Raw genomic sequence first — 17,216 nt, 5'->3', positions numbered from 1 at the left:
GAAACACCGTTGAACAGTGCTCTTCTGAGCACATCACCTTGTAAAACTGAGAAAGACACTATGCAAATTGCCTAATGCTCCTAAAAATAAGCGTGAGCTGATCAGCCCCTCTTCAGATTGTGGGAAGTCAACCAAAGCGTGTGTAGTCAGTAACCGTTTCTAACGTGCTGGGCCACGACTGGTGACTTACTATAAGAATTACATCAAGCCTGCGAATAACGGAAAGGCTGCTTATAACGGCGTGCACAAAACCGAGTCCCTCGTTAACATCTGCCCCCACCTTCAGCTCCCCTCGCCCCTCTTAGTTTCAGAAATTGCCTCTCCCGAGGCTGCTGCAGGTCCTGCGGGGAGCAGGCAGCAGCCTGGCTCCCCCGCCAAAGCCAACTGCGGCGTAGCCAGAGAAACGGGCGGCAAAAATAGAACAGCAGGATGGCTGCGCGTGGGCGAGGCAGAAACCACATCGCCAGCAAAACCTCCCGCTGTTATTTTAGGACCGATACGGCGGCCGCGGCGTTTCGCTCGCTTTTCACAAAATAATCCCTGGGGGAGGGCAGGGAGGGAGAGGAGCACGAGTCCCACGCGGGGAGTGTTTCTGTCCCGCTCCCTGCCTTTCCCTTCCTCGCTCACCGGCTTCACCCCACCAAGATGGACTAGGCAGGGAGAAGGGGTTAATCGCGCTCAAGGCCAAGCGACGGAGGGAGGACGCTGGCGGTTTGAAAGACAGAGACTGGACAGCTGTGTTTGCTGTGGTATTTTTAAACGCATTAATGCAGGCTCCAATCGCCCGGCCATGCTTGACCTATTTTTGGCTCAGGCCGGCCATTGTTCTATTTCTGCCTCTGCTGGGCCACGCGGGTGTCGATTCAAATGCAAATGAGTTATTGCTGCTGCTCCAGCCAACTTTGTCCAGGCGCCCGGCCGAGGGCGAGCCAGGCAGGGAGAGGCGAGGGGCGCGGGGACGGCAACACTGGTCTGGGCTGGGGTAATTGAGAGTAAAACCTCAGGGCCTCCTGGTCCCTGGGAAAGGGATTTATTCCGTTTGATGGTTTTTGAGAGGCTGTGTTTCCTCCCCAGCCCGCCAGAAAGCTCCAAGCGCAAAGATATTTCTTCATTTCTTCTTCCACCTGCCGCTGGCTGCCTGAACGCAACTGCTCCAAGTCGGCAGCGCGCAGCCCCCCGCGCTCACGGCTCTTTTCCAACAAGCAGGGGCTGCCCACGGCGGAGTTGGGTTTTTTCCCCTCTCCCAGTAGATACTTGTGCAAATGCTTAAACATTGCTAATTGCTGAAGCGTATTCTCTTACGACCCTCGCTGTAGGAGGTAGGACCGCAGAGGGTCGTACCTGATGCCTCTGTGCGAGTGCAGCGATGAGTCTCTCGTGTAGCTGAAGTGCAGACTGGTTGGAATATGCTGCAGACAATTTACGAGAGTGAATCGTGTTTTTCCTCAGATGGGGTTTCTGGACGTGAACAGCTCTTGGCTCAGCAAAGAATGCACAGTATGATCAGCTCAGGTAAGAGACAGCTCCCTACCTCTGACTTCAGTGGCTGACTGGGAACATACAGCCTAGCACGACAAGAAAACGCCTTCCTTTAGATAAGTGACTTCGGTTTGGGGGGCTTTTATGCAAGTTTTTTTAAATGATTATGGGACTATGTTAGGTAGCAGCTGCTGCTTTTGGAGGGGGTGGGGGGGTTCGTCTCCGTCAGGCTGCTGCTTTCCAGCCCAGGCAAAATGCTCACAAGTGAAATCTAGTTTGGGATTCCTTGTTTGTTTGGTTGCGTGGTTGCGAAATGGGGCTTGTGGTGCAGCGTTATTCGCAGAAGCTTCCTCAGACAGACCTTGTCAGGAGGCTGCATTGCTTATTGTTAAAGGCAATTCTGATCATATGTCTGTTGTAAACAGGATTTGGTCTTTCTGTGAGTTTCCTTTTCTCCAGTTTGCACTCAAAAAAGGTTTAATACAAATCTTTTCCTCTTTTCATTACAGTATTACTTTAAATTGTCTTGAATATGCGTGGCTTATTTTGTTACTTCAAAAATATTTGGGATTCTGGGAATGGTAGTCATATGTGTGACTCACTGAGATGTAAACTGGATGTGTTTTTAAATGAAGGCATTTCAAAGCGGCTCTGAAAGAACACTGGATGCTTCCTCATGTGTTTGAAGCGCCCTTTGTATTTTCTTGTTTCTTTGCTAGCTGTGCTTGAGACCTGAAAAGGATCTGCTGAGGATGAATTGAGTTGAATTGTTGCCATTCACATAAAATGTCAATCCCTTAAACTGTCAAATCCAGTTCTGTTTTTACTGGGCTGAAACTCTGTCTTTTGAGGCAAAATATTATGTTTTATATCGTTTCAATCCTAGGTTTTTGACTTTGCTTTTCATATGTCAGCTTTATAGAGGACCTGTATGCAGTATGCAGAGTCAGTTGTTTACTATTGTCTTAGTTTAGCTCTTTTTCTTAGCTCTTCTTCTTTCACAAAACTTGGCAGTCCTTCTGTTTTTTTTAATATTAATTTTGTGTATGGACCACTGTTCTCTTCACATATACCTGTTCTGGTATACCTGTCGAGCCCATGTTTGTTTGTTTGTTCTTTAAAAAAAATGTTTCTTTTCCCATTTTATATAAGAAGAACTCAAAGTTTTACTTATGTTCCTTGCATACAATTTTAGAGCAGACCAGTTTCAGATATGAAAATAAATTGTGAGACGTTGTGTCAAATGGTAGTATCTTTACTGTTAGAAATCTGACTTAGATATGTCTTAGCCTCATAATTAGTGTTTTTCAATATAGAAAGTCAAGACTACGTCATCATGATGATAGACTAAAGGAGTGAAGTAGAGATTGAAATGTTATTGTATTCAAGTTTAAAAAATGAGAATACCTAAGGGGAATGGAGACTTCCAACTGTTAATCATTACGATTGTAAGTTTTTCTATTTGTTTATAAAGCTGCTGTGTTGGTTAGTTTCTTTTTTGATATCTCAGAGAATTTGCTGTTTCTCCAACTTCTTAGAAGAGATGTTGATCACCAATGACAGCTCATTTGTCAAGGACAGCAATAACATCAAAGACTTGTTTACAAATATGAAAGATAATGCTGTAGCAAAGACAGTGGGTAAAAGCAGAAGTTTCTCTTAAGTATTATAGTTCTGCAAAGCCATCAACCACTTGTTCAGGAATTATTGCTTTTCTTTGCTTTTCCTGAACAGCTCAGCAGGTGTCCAGTGCTTCTGTATTGGTCAAGGAGATAAGAGGGACTGCTTCCCCTTCCCTCCCATTGTTTTTTTAACACTATGTCAAGTTGAAGTTAGCTGCATGCAAGTAAAAGTCTTTTTTTTTTTTTCTTTTAGCTCAATATGATACCTTGTAACTCCCAACTAATGTTGCTTGAGTAATAGCAATTTTCTCATTTGAAACATGAGAAAGGGAGGTAATTTTCTCTAAGTTTATAGCTCTGCTTTTCTTCACTGGAGACAAGAATATCATGTAACAGTTGATTTTTATCTGATAGTACATTAGGCCTGTATAACACATACAATTTCTCTTGTAGCACCAAACAGAATAGAGGGGGTTTTTAGACTTCAGAAAAAATCTCCAACCCTTAGTCAAGAACATTATCCAGGTAAAAGATGTTTAACTATATGTCCTGTAAAACACAAAATATTCTTTGCTGATTCTGTTGGACTTTAAAATACATAAGTAGACTGCAAGTAGTTTACATTGTAGGTAGTCTGCATTTTAATTGATATCTCATGAAACCACAAAGTCTGGTCCTGCTGTCCTGAACCTTCAGTTCCCTTGAGTTTAGGGATCAGGATTAGTACCCTTTGAGGTATTGATTCCTCTATGCTATATAAAGGGGAGAAAGAAATAGCTAGAGTATAACAATGCACTGGAGTGTTTGATATAGTTACAATCGGTCGTTCGCATTTTGTTTAGCACAGTGGCCTTACTTTAAAGTTTTCCTCACTTACATATATGTGAATTTTGCTCAGATTTAAAAATGTACGTATTTCAGAAAAGAGCAGACAACAGAACATTTACACTCTGCACCCGTGATATTCCTGAAGCCTTTGAAGCAAACACAACTTAAAAACTCAGTGTTTTTTTAGGTTTGCTAGTTTCCTGGTGCAACAGGCATGTATTATGCAACTGGTGCCATCCCCAAAGAGGACAGATTCAGTGGCCAGTGGATGTGTATTTGCAAAAAAAAACTGTCTAAGGAATTTCTGACAATAGCAAGCATATGAAATACTTCTGTCATGTGAAGCAGTTCTTCTGGTATTCCCTCAATTACTGCTTTGCCTGTCTGTTTCCATCCCTGCTTGTAAATCATAGTATGAATGAAATGATCTGGATAGGTACCAATCAAAAGTCTAATTATGAATGGAGCACTCTAGATCGGCACTGACTCAAGAAGCTGTATAATTTGCAGACACCTACATCTTACTGCAGAGAGGAGTTTCAGCTATATTGAGAAGACTGAACTAGATTCTCCCATATGGTACTGTTGCTCTGAAATGCAGCATCTTTATTTAAGAAAATGATGGTGATGTAGAATCATAGAATGTATTCTTATTTGATACCAGAATTATTTTAGTTAATGATTTCCAAAATAGATCTAGAGTCTAAAGCCGCTTATTTAGCTGGAATTGCTTTTTAAATATACTAATACTTTATTTTACCCAAAAAGTCTCAACTTCTGTGCGTGTGCAGTGCCACAATGGACCCTAGCATTCAGCTGGTCTTTTATCTTACCACAATACAAATACTAAACTGTAAGTCCTTGAAAAAAAAACATTTGGTGCAGCACAAATCATAGCAAGAATGCTCATTAAAATGTTGTCAACAAATAACTAATGCAGGGCTACATTACTCAAATATATGTGAGTTGTGTGAAGGAGAAATAAAAACGTACCCAGTTGCAGTGTCTATAGATGTGGGATATAAAATACTAGTGTTGAGTTGATTAACTTGCGCTGATTTAATACACTGTGCTGTTTTTCCAAAGGGTAAGGTTGCTACGTTTTCTTCACTGGCCATGCTTGACATACAGCCTTCCACTGGCCTGCCTTAATTCCAACTTGGTTTTTATTGGATAAGGCATCCTCTGCTTGCTGGCCAAAGCTGTTGTGTTGAAAAATCAAGAGTTGAAGGAGCTTAAAGTCCTGTTTGTAACTGAGTTGGCAGGTGACTTGAGCAAGTTACACAATGCTGCTTACGTCAGCTAACCCTTCTGTGAAATAAGGAAAATTTTACCTGTCAAGTTCAGGAGTCTATAAAGCAAAACTATTCTAAATGGAATATAATGATTCAGAATTATTAATTTGATTGACTTCATCTACCTACTTCATCTACCTACAGGCTTGCAACACCTGCAATTTCACAAATGTAGTAAGTGAATGTAGTCACAGTATTTTATTCTCTGTACCAGCCAGGTAATTCAAGCTCTGTCACTTGAATGTAAATGACAGAATCAATGCTACAAATATAATGTTGTACATGGGTTGACAGGTCTGCATGAGCTATCTTTCCTCAGTAAACCCCGACGTACAAACGTATCTCGTATGTTGTATCTGTTGTACGGCCACATATACACATTTGGACAATGCATTTATATTGTCTTCAGGAAAAATGCTTTGGTGTTTGCTCTTTGTTTTGTTCTGGCCACACAAACTTCCCCTGTCTGAACTGTTCCTGTGGAGAGATTGCAGAAAGCAAATTCATTTAAAGATTTACTCTGATATTCACTAAAATCTTGACAGATTTGCATACCTGAATCAAGTAATGTAAACGTCTTACAGATAGAAAATGTTGCATATGTGGTATCTCAGGCAATAACTCTTCAGAGAATGTGAGAACAGATACGCTGAGCTTTTACTTTGTGATTCTCTTCAGAGTAATGAAAAAAATTGAGTGTTCAGGGAAGTTCTGGATAACAGCTGAAGAGGCTTTTTCAATGCCTGTTCTTAAAGGCTAGGTAGAAAGAAAACAAGTGCTTCACAGCAGTAGCAGAAGTATTTGAATTAATTGTTGTGGAAGAGTAAGGCCTTAGCCTTAACAATTAATACGATGAGAAGAATCAAACAACAGAGACCTGCAGGTAATATGTAGTTAAAATCTCACTTCTGAGTAGAGGCTCTGCCCATTAATGAATGTTGGATAAGACATTGATTATGAATTCAGTTGAACAAAAATGTGATAAAATGGAGTGGAGCTGCTTTTTCTGGTTTTAGATTATTGATAAGACATTGACTATAGATCAGTGTTGCCAAGTTCATGTGTCCTCTAATGCTGTAACATTGCTTTTATTTCCTTTTTTTTTTTATTTTTAAGCCCAAGCTTCTGAAGCTATGTGATTACCTGACAGTCTTACTTTGTATTAGAAGATATATTTATATGTTGTAGGAAAGGTCTGGAATAAGAATTTTGAAGATTCACAAGAGTAGCAAGCTACAAAACCTGGAAAGTAAATAATAAAGAAGCAGAACATTATTTTGAAATGTCATTTAGAGTCTTTCCTGACACAATTAAACACTACATTTAGTACAGAGGTTCACGAGTACTGGCACTAGGATGCTAGCTCCCCTCTTTTTGTTGTGTTGAGCTGAGTCACTTTATTGGAAAAGAGCTTTTTGATTCCGCTGTTTGTTATTTTAGCTGTTCAGCTTTGTAACACCTCTTGGCTTGCACTACACTCAAATTCATGCAGTTTCAGCCAGTGTACCCTCCTGTAACACTATGTATAGAATCCATTTAGTTCATTAAGGTTTGTGCTGGATGTGAGGAACACTTGTACTTCTTACTACCAGAGCTTTAATCAGACCCCTCTTTCTGTCCTGCCTGCCCAGCCCCTTTCTTCTGCACAGTCTTTGCAGAGAAAGCAAAAGCTGTGAGAAAGCAGAATAGATAGTCTGCAAATGAATGTGTATATACACATCAATTTCAGGTTTTGGTATAGATGACTGGGAAGGTTTCAGATGTCCTTGCATTTTAACCTCTCTCAGCTGCTGGTTTTGGGTAGGAGGTTTATTTGGTGGGTACAATCCAAAATATTGTACTAATTAGGAGATATGTTATTGTTCAACACATAAAAATCTAAAATGCCCTGTTGTGTGGATGTCTTTAACAAGCTGACTCCTCTGGGTCAGTTATTCTTAGCCTGGTTATTTTCATCTTATGGCATTACAGGTCTAAGATTAGCCTGTTAGGCGTTATCATGCCATCTGAGTTACCTCCTAATATAACTGTACACCGGAATGATTATTTATAGACAGAGCATTCTGTCATTTTTGCTTTATTTCTGGTAGTTTAAATAAAGAAGAGCAACATTCAAGAAAAACCACGGATTCCTTCCTGCTGCCAAAACAACATGATAACTGCCTGCTGAGGGGCATGGATATTGTTTAAAACGTACGCTTGCAGCAGATGCAAACATCCTCTTTATCTCCCCCACCTCTACTGAAACAAGGTACCTCAGGGTACCACTGCTCCTGTCTCTTCTGGAGGAGGGAGAGGGATGCCAGATAGATGCACTGAACCGGAGAGAATACAGGCTTATGGTTGTTGATGAGAATAAGGATACCCAGGTGCTATTTTTAGGTGCTGGCACCATCAGGCTCCATGTTCAGTGTGAACATGTCACATACGCACACAGCTCCTCCCAACCGGACCCCTCTAGTTTTGTTACATAAAAGTTAGGTCTGCGGTTCCATTAGCCTTGTAGGTGCTTTTCACAGACCTTAACAGGAAGCTTCAGCAGTTTGACACATTTTTAGCAAAGCATTCTTAATGGCTGCTTCACAAATATTTCTGCTTACTAGAAAAACTTGATTTCTAAAGCAGAGCTGTCGTACAGAAACATGGGGAGGCATGTTCTCTCCTAAGGAAGTTCACTGGGATCTTTGTACTTGCCTGTGTTGTAACTAGGAGCAAGCTTTTAGTGACAGCTCAGTAAAAAGCAGCAAAAACAGTGATGTGACAGGTCTTCAGCTGGGTGTTGGTGCAGACTCTGGCAGTATTTGTTGCTCAGGAAGCTGGCAATTTATAAAATAGTAAAATGTTAATGAATTATAATTATCTAATGAACTCAATCTTTTCCTTTTTACCTTTGTCCTCTAAATAAGTGGTGGTTTTCTATCTTTGTGCACATTCTGTGTGTAATCAGGGGGCACCTGGTTTGTTCTACTTTAAAATGTTACCAGGCAAAAAAGGCTGGCAAAATCAGTGGAAGCCTTTGCAGGATTAAATGAAATGGTGCTAGTTTCACTCTCCTGTTATATAAAAAGCAGCTCATTTCTTTTTGTCAGGCTGGCAGCTCTGTGCATGGCTGTAAAGGTACTTTGGCATTTAGTATAATCGGAGCATAGCCAACACATCTGTTTTATTTGTTTTGTGTCTCCTGGCTGTAAACTCCTTCCGGCTTGCGGAGTATACAAACACAACATGAGCTCCAAGAATTCAAGCCCTTTGTGGGTGAATGTGCTTGAAATGCGGGATGCTTTATTCTAATGATAACACGTTCCTTCTAGTAATGACACTGAGCATCATCAAAGGGAGACAAGAGAAGGAACAGAATGAATTCTTTGAAAATGCCAGTATATAAATTATGTTTCTACAATCAAAGACTGTTGTTCTCTTTCATGATCCCTGTGGCTGAAGGCATGCATGCCACAGGGAGGATCTGCAGCTATTCAATTTCAGTGAAGTCTGGATGGAATAATGAGGAAGCTTAATGTTAATTTAATAATTGTCCTCAATTGTTCTCTTCTTAATCTGAGTTTCCATTCTCTTTCTTGCTGCCCAAGGCCACCACCTTGTTGGTGTTGTGCAGTAACAGTATGAGAGGGAGTAGGGAAAACAGACTGTCTAGAACCTAATCTTACGTGGAGACTCTTTTTGATGTCTGCTGCTCCTGTATAAGTTTAATAAAACATTAGTGATGCCTTTTTATTTACCTATTCACAACTCCTTTTCTTGCAGAAACAGTAAGCTTTTAGTTCTCTTCATCTACTTGTTTAATCTCTCGATTAACATGCCTATTGAAAAACATGTATTTTTCATAATTCTTATAAAGTCTTTTTCTTATGGATACAAAAGAAGTAAAACTCCTGGACTCCTCAAGTTTTTAATATTCTAATTTGAATATGACCTTGAAGTTTTAAAATTAATAAAAATAATACACGTACTACGATATCATGAAGAAACACAAAATAAAATATTTAGATTTTTTTGAGATTTCATGCTGACATGAATAGTGACTGAATTAATATAAGGCACAGAATGGTGTAAGAAGTAGCAAAAGGAAAATGATCATTATGAGTCTGTACATCAAGATACCTACTTTTACATGTACATACATATTGTTAAGGGACTGCATAGAAATTACTTAGATGCCTCAAAATGCTCATCATAAAAGTCTCTGCACAGCAGCTTCTGAAATCTTGTGGGACCTAAATTCATGAAAGCGCTTTACCTTGGGAGTCCAGTTGATGCTCACCAGCTTGTGTTGTGCATCTTCTCAAAACTGTTCCAGGCTCCAAAGAGACATCCACTTATTCCCCCACACATGTCAGAAAGTTGGCATCCTTTTATTTGCTGTCACTGCTTTTCTTGCAGTATCTGTTTCAGAAGAAAGTTTTACTCAATCGTTTCTCTAAGAATTAACAGTAGTTATCATAGAAGGAATTCCATAGGAAATAATGTCTTACCTAGATTTCTTCAAGGAGTGTGATGGAAGGACTGGCAAGAGGGGAAAAATATTTGAAGAAAATATGCAAGAATTTTGTAAATAGAGTAGTAGCGTAGAGATTAACTATACCAGCACTTTCTATGTTAAAATGCTGTTGTGAGGGTGGATGCTGAAAATGCAAGAGAACTATGTAGGAGTCAGAAACAAAGTTAGTTTGAAGTACACTTCTACCTGTCCATGAACAGAGGAAAAATATGGGTGAAGCAGTTATGAAAACAATCAGCTTTAACTGAGATGAGAGAAGCTTCTGTCCAAAAAGCCTCCAAAGCTATAATAAAGAATACATGGGAAAGCAGGAATATTTTAGAATCAACAAGTTATGAAAGACAGCTTGGGACTGTATTCCTTGTGTAGTCACACAGTAAGCTAGTATTCAAGGATTTCCCATGCCATTGTACAGACTATTTTTCTGACTTTGTTTTCTGAGAATGTGTAATTTGGGGAGAGAGAGAGAGGTGTAGGACACTGGATTTGTTTATGGACATGCTAAAGATTCTGCTGCATCTCACCATACCTAACTCCCTCCCTACCCGAAATGTAGCTCAGCTTTCCTAGAGAAACTGCAGATCAATCTCACCAGGGTATTGGTATAAATTCCCATCACTGTGGCACCTGCATCATCCCTATTTTGCCTCTTCCACTTGGTCTAGTAGGCAGTTTTCTGAACTCTGTGCTTGCTTTCTGGGTTTTTTTGTTGGTTTTTTTTTTTGTTTCGTTTATGTGTTTTTTTCCTCTTGTGCCAATGCATACAGAGTGATAGTGGGGCAGCTGGAGAACTTAGAGGAAAGAAGGGAAATTACAAATGACAGCATCAAAGGGCTGTAGGCAAAGGAGTAAGAAGGAAGGCTAATGCAGCTGTAGCTGAAGTAAGTAATGGTGATACTGTGGATGATTAAAGATACTAAAACTGACACAGATATTTTGTTCAGCAAGTAAATGGTTAGAAATAGGAATATTTAGAATAAAATTACCCATGGGCTAAAATTCTCAAACCTCATCTAAGTGTGAATGCCTCTCAGGTCAGGCATATATACTTGTCCTTGGTATGCGTATACAGTTACAGAAGATGTGCATACATCGACTTATCACTAGTCTTACTCTGTCCTCCCTCACTGGGCACATTTTGGTATGGCTATGTTAAAATTTGACAAGAAGTTTAGGAATGCTGGATTTCATAAGTTACTTCAGGTGAGCCCAGAAGCATACCTGAGGCAAAGTGATTTTCCTCCTCCTGCAGACCTAACAGCCCACAGGAGGTGGAAGCACATCCTATAAACCTCCCTGTCTGTGCCATTCTTCATCCGCAGATATCCAGAGGTCTCCCAAAGACCTCAGGAATTCATTCTTAAGGACCTGGTTTTGTTGTTACCTCTAGGGGATACTACTGATAGATTTATTCTGGTAGTGAAAAGGAGCTCCAAGTGCACGGCAGATTATAAAACATCTAGCAGCCAAATAGGGTTTAGTGTTCTCCTGTAGATTAGGACAAAAAAGAGCGATTGTAGAAACCTAGACTGTTAATTTCTTAATTTTCATCTTTCTCCTTGTTTAAATTTTGTTGTTGTTGTTCCTGGTATCTGTGAATATTATGTATTTGGTTATATGGGTGTAAGGTGCTACTACATAGCTATAGGGATAACAGCTGGCATTGATGGGAAGAAGAGCAGTGGTCCCATCCTTTCCGAGGTCCTAGGCACCAACAGAGCTATTCATTTATCTGCTGGGACTGATGGCATGAACAGCTGCCCCTGGTTAATCTGTGGCCCCTGGTTCCCTGTGCTGCAGCAGATGTGCCCTGCAGCGTGTGGGAGGAGGGCATCACCCGAGGGGTCGGAGGGGCTGGGACCTGGGAAGGGAGACAGAACAGTTTCTCCGTAGTTTGGGTACCACATATGGTGACTTCAAATGCATGTGAAACTGCTGCCTGGGAAATCTTCTGTGTCCAGAAAGTACACCCCTCACTGCTCTCAAGATTTAAAGGGCAGAGCTTAAAATTTCACAGTTGATTAGCACCTTGTTAAACTCCAGTGAACTACATAGCACTTTACTGTTAAGTAAAATTTGTGCTAATACCGTCCTTATGAAGCTGTCAATAATAACCTTTCACCATCCATAGGGCACACTTTATCTGTTACTGTGGAAGAAAAATACCCTACCAATGTACGTTGCTTTCTATTAAGTAGAAAATTATATCTGTGTAGGCTTCCAAAATTGAACATACTTGGAGAAATAGCCATCTGCACCCCTGAACCTCACCAACTCTGGTACAGTGCCACGTGAAGAGTCTCCAGGAAAGCCTTTGTGTACGTCCCATATGCAATTCCTGCTTCTTTTTTTTTTTTGTTTGTTTGTTTTTTTAATCCTTTCTTTATGGAGAAAATATTTTGCCATACCTAGCCCATTACAGTCTTGCCTACCCCCGTTTACTTTTGCAAACTAAGAGTGCTTTGGTATGTCCTTGTCCTTTCCAGAGAACTTGGAGATCAGTAGAATTCAAGTTATGGGAGGAAAATTTTTCTTCATGTGATTTACTTACTTATTGACCTCTTAGATACTGGTATCAAACTCTTCGCTATGTAAACCAAAACCATAAAATAACTTTAACTGATGCCGATATGCTAGCAAGCTTAGGTAAGAAGGACCCTGTAGCTGTTGCACTTGTTGCAGTTAATTTCCTTCTAAGTACAGTTTGAAGGCACAGTTTGACTCTCGTGGCTGGCACTGACCTGTGCTGAGCCCAGTGACATGAAGTGAAGTTTTTTTTTATTTCAGAACCCTTCCAAATGACTGTGCTCTCCACCAGAATGCTCCCAGTAGAAAATGCAGGGTTTGAAAGGAGAGAGGTTTTCATTGCCTAGCAAATCTGCACGTCTGAAGTGAGGGCGGCTGCAGACTCTGTTCCAAGTGGGACACAATGGAAAACCATAAACATCAGGTAGCAATATTTATGTAGGAAATAACGTGTTGTGTCCAGCTGACCGGAGTTGGTATTAGAGCTAACTGTCCAAACCCTCAGCAGAGGAAAGAAAACTCAGCTTTCTCTTTAGATAACATGTTTGCATGTTTGAACTTCGTGATTATGAAAGCAATTATAAAGTCTACCCAGAAAACAGTAGTTGCTTTCTGCAAAAGAGAAGGGATGTATAAATTAATCTTACATTCCTGCACTAAATTTACTTTGTTTTTATATAAACCTTACTAGCTTTCCCCAGAAGGCCCATAGTTATGCAAATAATTCTCATTTATAATATGCTTTTCCTCTACCAGTATAGATGGATGAATGCTTAGGTGGATATAAATAGTATATGTTCCATACAAAAAAAGCGTAGTAGTGCAAAAGAAAATCAGACTCTTTCTACTTATGGAAGTCTTTCTAAGCTCTTAATCATCTTAAATCCAATTAGCCTTTTCCTGTTTCTGACATAGCTCCCTTTGAGATAGGATAACTGAACTGGAATATTCCTGATGTCAAAGCCTCGTTGACAATTATGAAAACTTACTTTTATCCTGCTTTCTGTACTTCCTGTTTTCATTTTCTAATCTTGCTGTACATTGACCCCATGTTGTCACTGAGCTGTCTGCAGTGACAGCCATCTGTTTTTAAGGTTATAATAAGGTTAATAAAGCACTGTAAGGTATATTCCACTCATTCCTCCCATTAGAAATTACTGTGCACGTACAAAAAAAATGAATGAATTATTTTGTTTCCTAATCACAAAGCTTTATGAGGACCTCTGGCATTCCTCAGAGCCTTCCATGAAATATCCTGAAGAGATTTGTTTCATCTGTAATTTTAACCCCATCAATCTTTTTTTGCATTATTCTTCTTTCCAGACCTCTCTTAAAAGAAACACCAATTGCTGTTCCCTCAGTGCACTATCAACCTTTTCTTAAATTCAAAAAGAATATTTATTTCCCTTCTGCTTTTTATCTTTAAAACTGTTTCTGATCAGCAATAGAGGTCTTGTAGCTTCACATAAAGGCCAGAGCAGGACACAAACTCCCATGAGACACCTTGTGAAGAACATTTTGTGAGTCCAGATAAGCCTGTGGACCAGGTCCATAACCAGTACCAAATGTCACAGCCCCACTGAAATACAGAGTCTTTTTTAGTCACCATTTTATTAACCCTTTGAAAGAATTCATTATGCTTTAGTGTCTCAAGATATGCATGCATTTATAGTTCAAAGCTGATAACTGCACCCTGCAAAGTCAGTTGTATCAAACTTGATTTATTCCCTAAATGTCTGAGAGATTAAAACACATCAAATTTAAACAAAAATTGGCTCCGTTATGGCTGTTAACAGGGTATATAGTTTCTGAGAGAATATACGGGGAAAGAAAATCTCTTTCCTTTCTTCTTTACAATTATGCACGTGGATCTCACTTGGCTAAAATAATTTTTGCTAAAACTTTTTCAAGAATAATCTGTAAGATAAGACAAAACATTAACAATTTTAAACTCAAAACAACTTGTTTTCAAAATGTCAGGAGATTAAAGCAATTGTAGTAGTTTATGCATTTCAACCTTGACTAGTAAGTTCACAATTATACCAGTATAAGCTGATCATATTTAAAATGAACAAAGTATTTTTGCTTCACCACTTATTTGCAACACTATCTGTAGTTGTGGCCCAAAGAGTTTAAAATGAAAAGAAAATATAAAGATTACAAATATGATATAAATACTAGAGGATAAAACATATGAAGAAGGATTAAGGGAGCTTTATTTATAGTCTGTAATAGAGACAGCTCGAGGGACATGGGCACTGGCTATAAATAACTTCAAGGTAACAATTTAAATGAAGGAAGGGAATTATTTGTTCTCAGAAGATGGTGAAGCATGGAATAATAGAAGGAAAGGAAAAGAAAGGAAAGGAAAAGAAAAATTAAGTTTAGGTTAGTTATATATTAGAACTTTTTTCTAGCAGTAGGAGCTGTGGAGAACAGAGACATAAATAACTAAGGTAGGAGGCTGAAGCAGTACCTAAACACTGGCTACAGCTTTGGCTACATATTAAAATTACTCATAGGTGCAGTTGTGTTACAAAATTCACAGGGCTACACTTAGTGATGCAAACTTATATTATTTATTTCCTTACCTGTTATATTTATAAAGCCTGCATTTCAAGGTATGCATTAGTTCCCCATGGAGTCTAGGTAGATACAACATTCCTTCCAAGATTATTGTGCAGCTTTAACCAGATTAAGTGTAAAAACCAGACATTATTATAATAGTTCTGAGAGACTTGGGTCTTAGTTGTTAGATGCAATATCCATAGTAAGTATCGTTTGTGTTAACATTGATGAAGATGTTGATGTGTTTGGCTTGTGTAGCTTCAGGAAGCGTAAGTATTTGTAGGAGGAGTGGAATATAATTTCTGCTTGTTTCTGCTCAAGATTTCATGCTCAGTATCTTTATATGCTTCAGGTGTTAGGCTCATTGCAAGTCTCTACTTCCATTAAATCTACCAAGGTCTACTCTTGAATGAGAGGCTTTTTGGCACTCTTCAATCTGAGATTTTTAACCAGATCCTCTGTATAATAGCTCAGAACATAGGCCTTCAATCTCTTAGCCATTTGGTTAATACTTAGCTCTTTCCCCTATCTTTCCTCTGTACATCTTAGCTGTTAGTTTTCTCAACTTTCAAAAATCTCTATCTTAATAAGATAGTTGATGATATTATTTCACATGGATAACAGAGAAATACGGAGTGCCCAGTGTGCCAGGTGGCTGTAGTGGTACAGTGCTGTTGGGTAGGCTGGATACCTCCGGTCCTCCTGGATTTGAGATGAGATTTTGAGACAGTGCTGGTTGTAGCCCTGCAAATCAGCAGTAACTGCCTGTCGTCTTTCTCTGCAGTGAAAGCCACGACTACCTCCTGGAGAATTTGCCTCATTTCACTCCGTGGTCTTTAGATCTTACACGTTGGTGTCCAAATGTTGCCAGTTTTCTCGATATGGGTATTTTCACTCATATGCAAAAAAAATGTGCTTGGGAAAGCTCCAGTCTGTAAGAGATTAGGCTGCTAGGAAATGAGGGATCTGGTTGAATTTATGAAAACTTTAGTATAGAGATGTATGTTTGCAGCTCCTATAAAGCATAGTACTTAATTTTTCTTTCTACACAGGGCTTGCAATGATTTTTTCCTCTGTCTCCTCTGCATCCATTTTCCTCTAAGCTGGGAAAGTTATATCTCATGTGCCATAAAGGGTGTTTCCCATGGGTTTCTTTTCAGAATGACCCATACAGTGTATAACAGAGCTTGCCAATGTCTCTTCTTGTACTTCCTTGAGCCGCGCTGCTTTGCAGCCGCAGAAAAGCTCAAGGTTTTTGGGACGTTGTCATAGCTACACTGTGGTCCTGTTCAGACAAAGATACTCCTCCCACCACAGAGGAAATAAGGTGAAAGTGTTTATAATCTGACTGGCTTGGGAGTCTTTTGGCCTGAAGGATGTCTTACACAGGTTTATGTTAGTTATAAGGCCCCTATGCATTAAAAGAAAAAAGAACCTTATGTAAGTGCTGAAAATTAGAATTGACTAAATTTAATTAAGAAAGTTAACTGTTAATTTACCAAGATTATTAAGATGGCACTTGTGTGTTTACTATGACTTTTTAGATCAAAGAAAAAAAAATCAATCTGCAGCCCATCAGACTTCTAATGAGTGAAAATAGCACTAAGATGAAAACTCTAGTTATTTGGCATGCATAGTGGCACATTTCAGTATTTAATGTTAGTTGTATTTTGAATGAGCTGTCCAGAAATATTTTCATATATTTTTCTGCCAAGAGGCATCTGTCTTAGACTGTAAAAGTCTTATCACTTTATTTATTTCACCTTCTTGACTGACAATATCCTTGTTTCACAAGACCTTTCCCAAAGTTAAAGAAGAGTAAGTCAACTTTTTTATTTCTATTGGCATTTTTCCCCTTTTCTTTCTCAATTCATGCAAAGTCGTGGATTTAATCGTAACACCTTTGGAGTGCATGGACTCTCTTTGGAGTGCATGTGGTGAAACTGGTCCTTGTGAAGAGAAAAATCACTAAATAGGAAAATCCAAGGACTTCAGAAAATAATTTTGAATTTGAAAAAGAAGAGTTTTATTTGCATTTTGTCTATGCAGATTTTAGAATTCATTCAAATTACTTGGATAATTTGCAGTCACAAAATAGGAACAGCTCTTAGTTACACTGTTGGCAGCTACTTTCTGCTTTCTAGCAGGTATCCCTAGAGCATATTTTCTTACTTGGTAGAATGTGTTCTGTCCAGCAGGTGGGTGCCAGCTCCTGTCCACTTCATGGTGTGACTGTCTCCTAAATAATGCAAAATATTGATGAATTATTCATAGTGCTATGAAGAAATATCTAGTTTATCCAACATGTAAAAAATTTACTGCTATTCCAAAACTAACGATCTTAAGGTATGTCATATGCCAGCTGGTAAAGTCTAGGATTAA

At 39.3% G+C, this 17,216-nt stretch overlaps 1 protein-coding gene across 16 annotated transcripts in view; it reads left to right on the top strand.

Annotated features, from left to right (window-relative positions):
• HDAC9 (histone deacetylase 9) overlaps window positions 1–17,216 on the top strand; it is a 420,133-nt gene that overhangs the window by 156,758 nt on the left and 246,159 nt on the right. For 3 of the 16 annotated variants that reach the window (XM_069860329.1, XM_069860327.1, XM_069860321.1), the window contains one exon: window positions 1,450–1,512. The exons of 1 other annotated variant lie outside the window; for it this stretch is intronic. In XM_069860329.1, coding sequence (XP_069716430.1) covers window positions 1,450–1,512 — 63 coding nt within the window. Of the gene's footprint in view, window positions 1–633; window positions 750–793; window positions 1,320–1,449; window positions 1,513–1,896; window positions 1,919–17,216 lie in introns of those variants that run through there. 12 more of the 16 variants (XM_069860320.1, XM_069860319.1, XM_069860325.1 and 9 more) reach the window with 10 other exon arrangements.

Source organism: Phaenicophaeus curvirostris, chromosome 6 (assembly GCF_032191515.1).
Source record: "Phaenicophaeus curvirostris isolate KB17595 chromosome 6, BPBGC_Pcur_1.0, whole genome shotgun sequence".
In the NCBI taxonomy this organism is placed as follows: Eukaryota; Metazoa; Chordata; class Aves; order Cuculiformes; family Cuculidae; genus Phaenicophaeus; species Phaenicophaeus curvirostris.
Note: the sequence above shows the minus strand (reverse complement) of the source record. Positions and strands in the feature narration are given on the sequence as shown.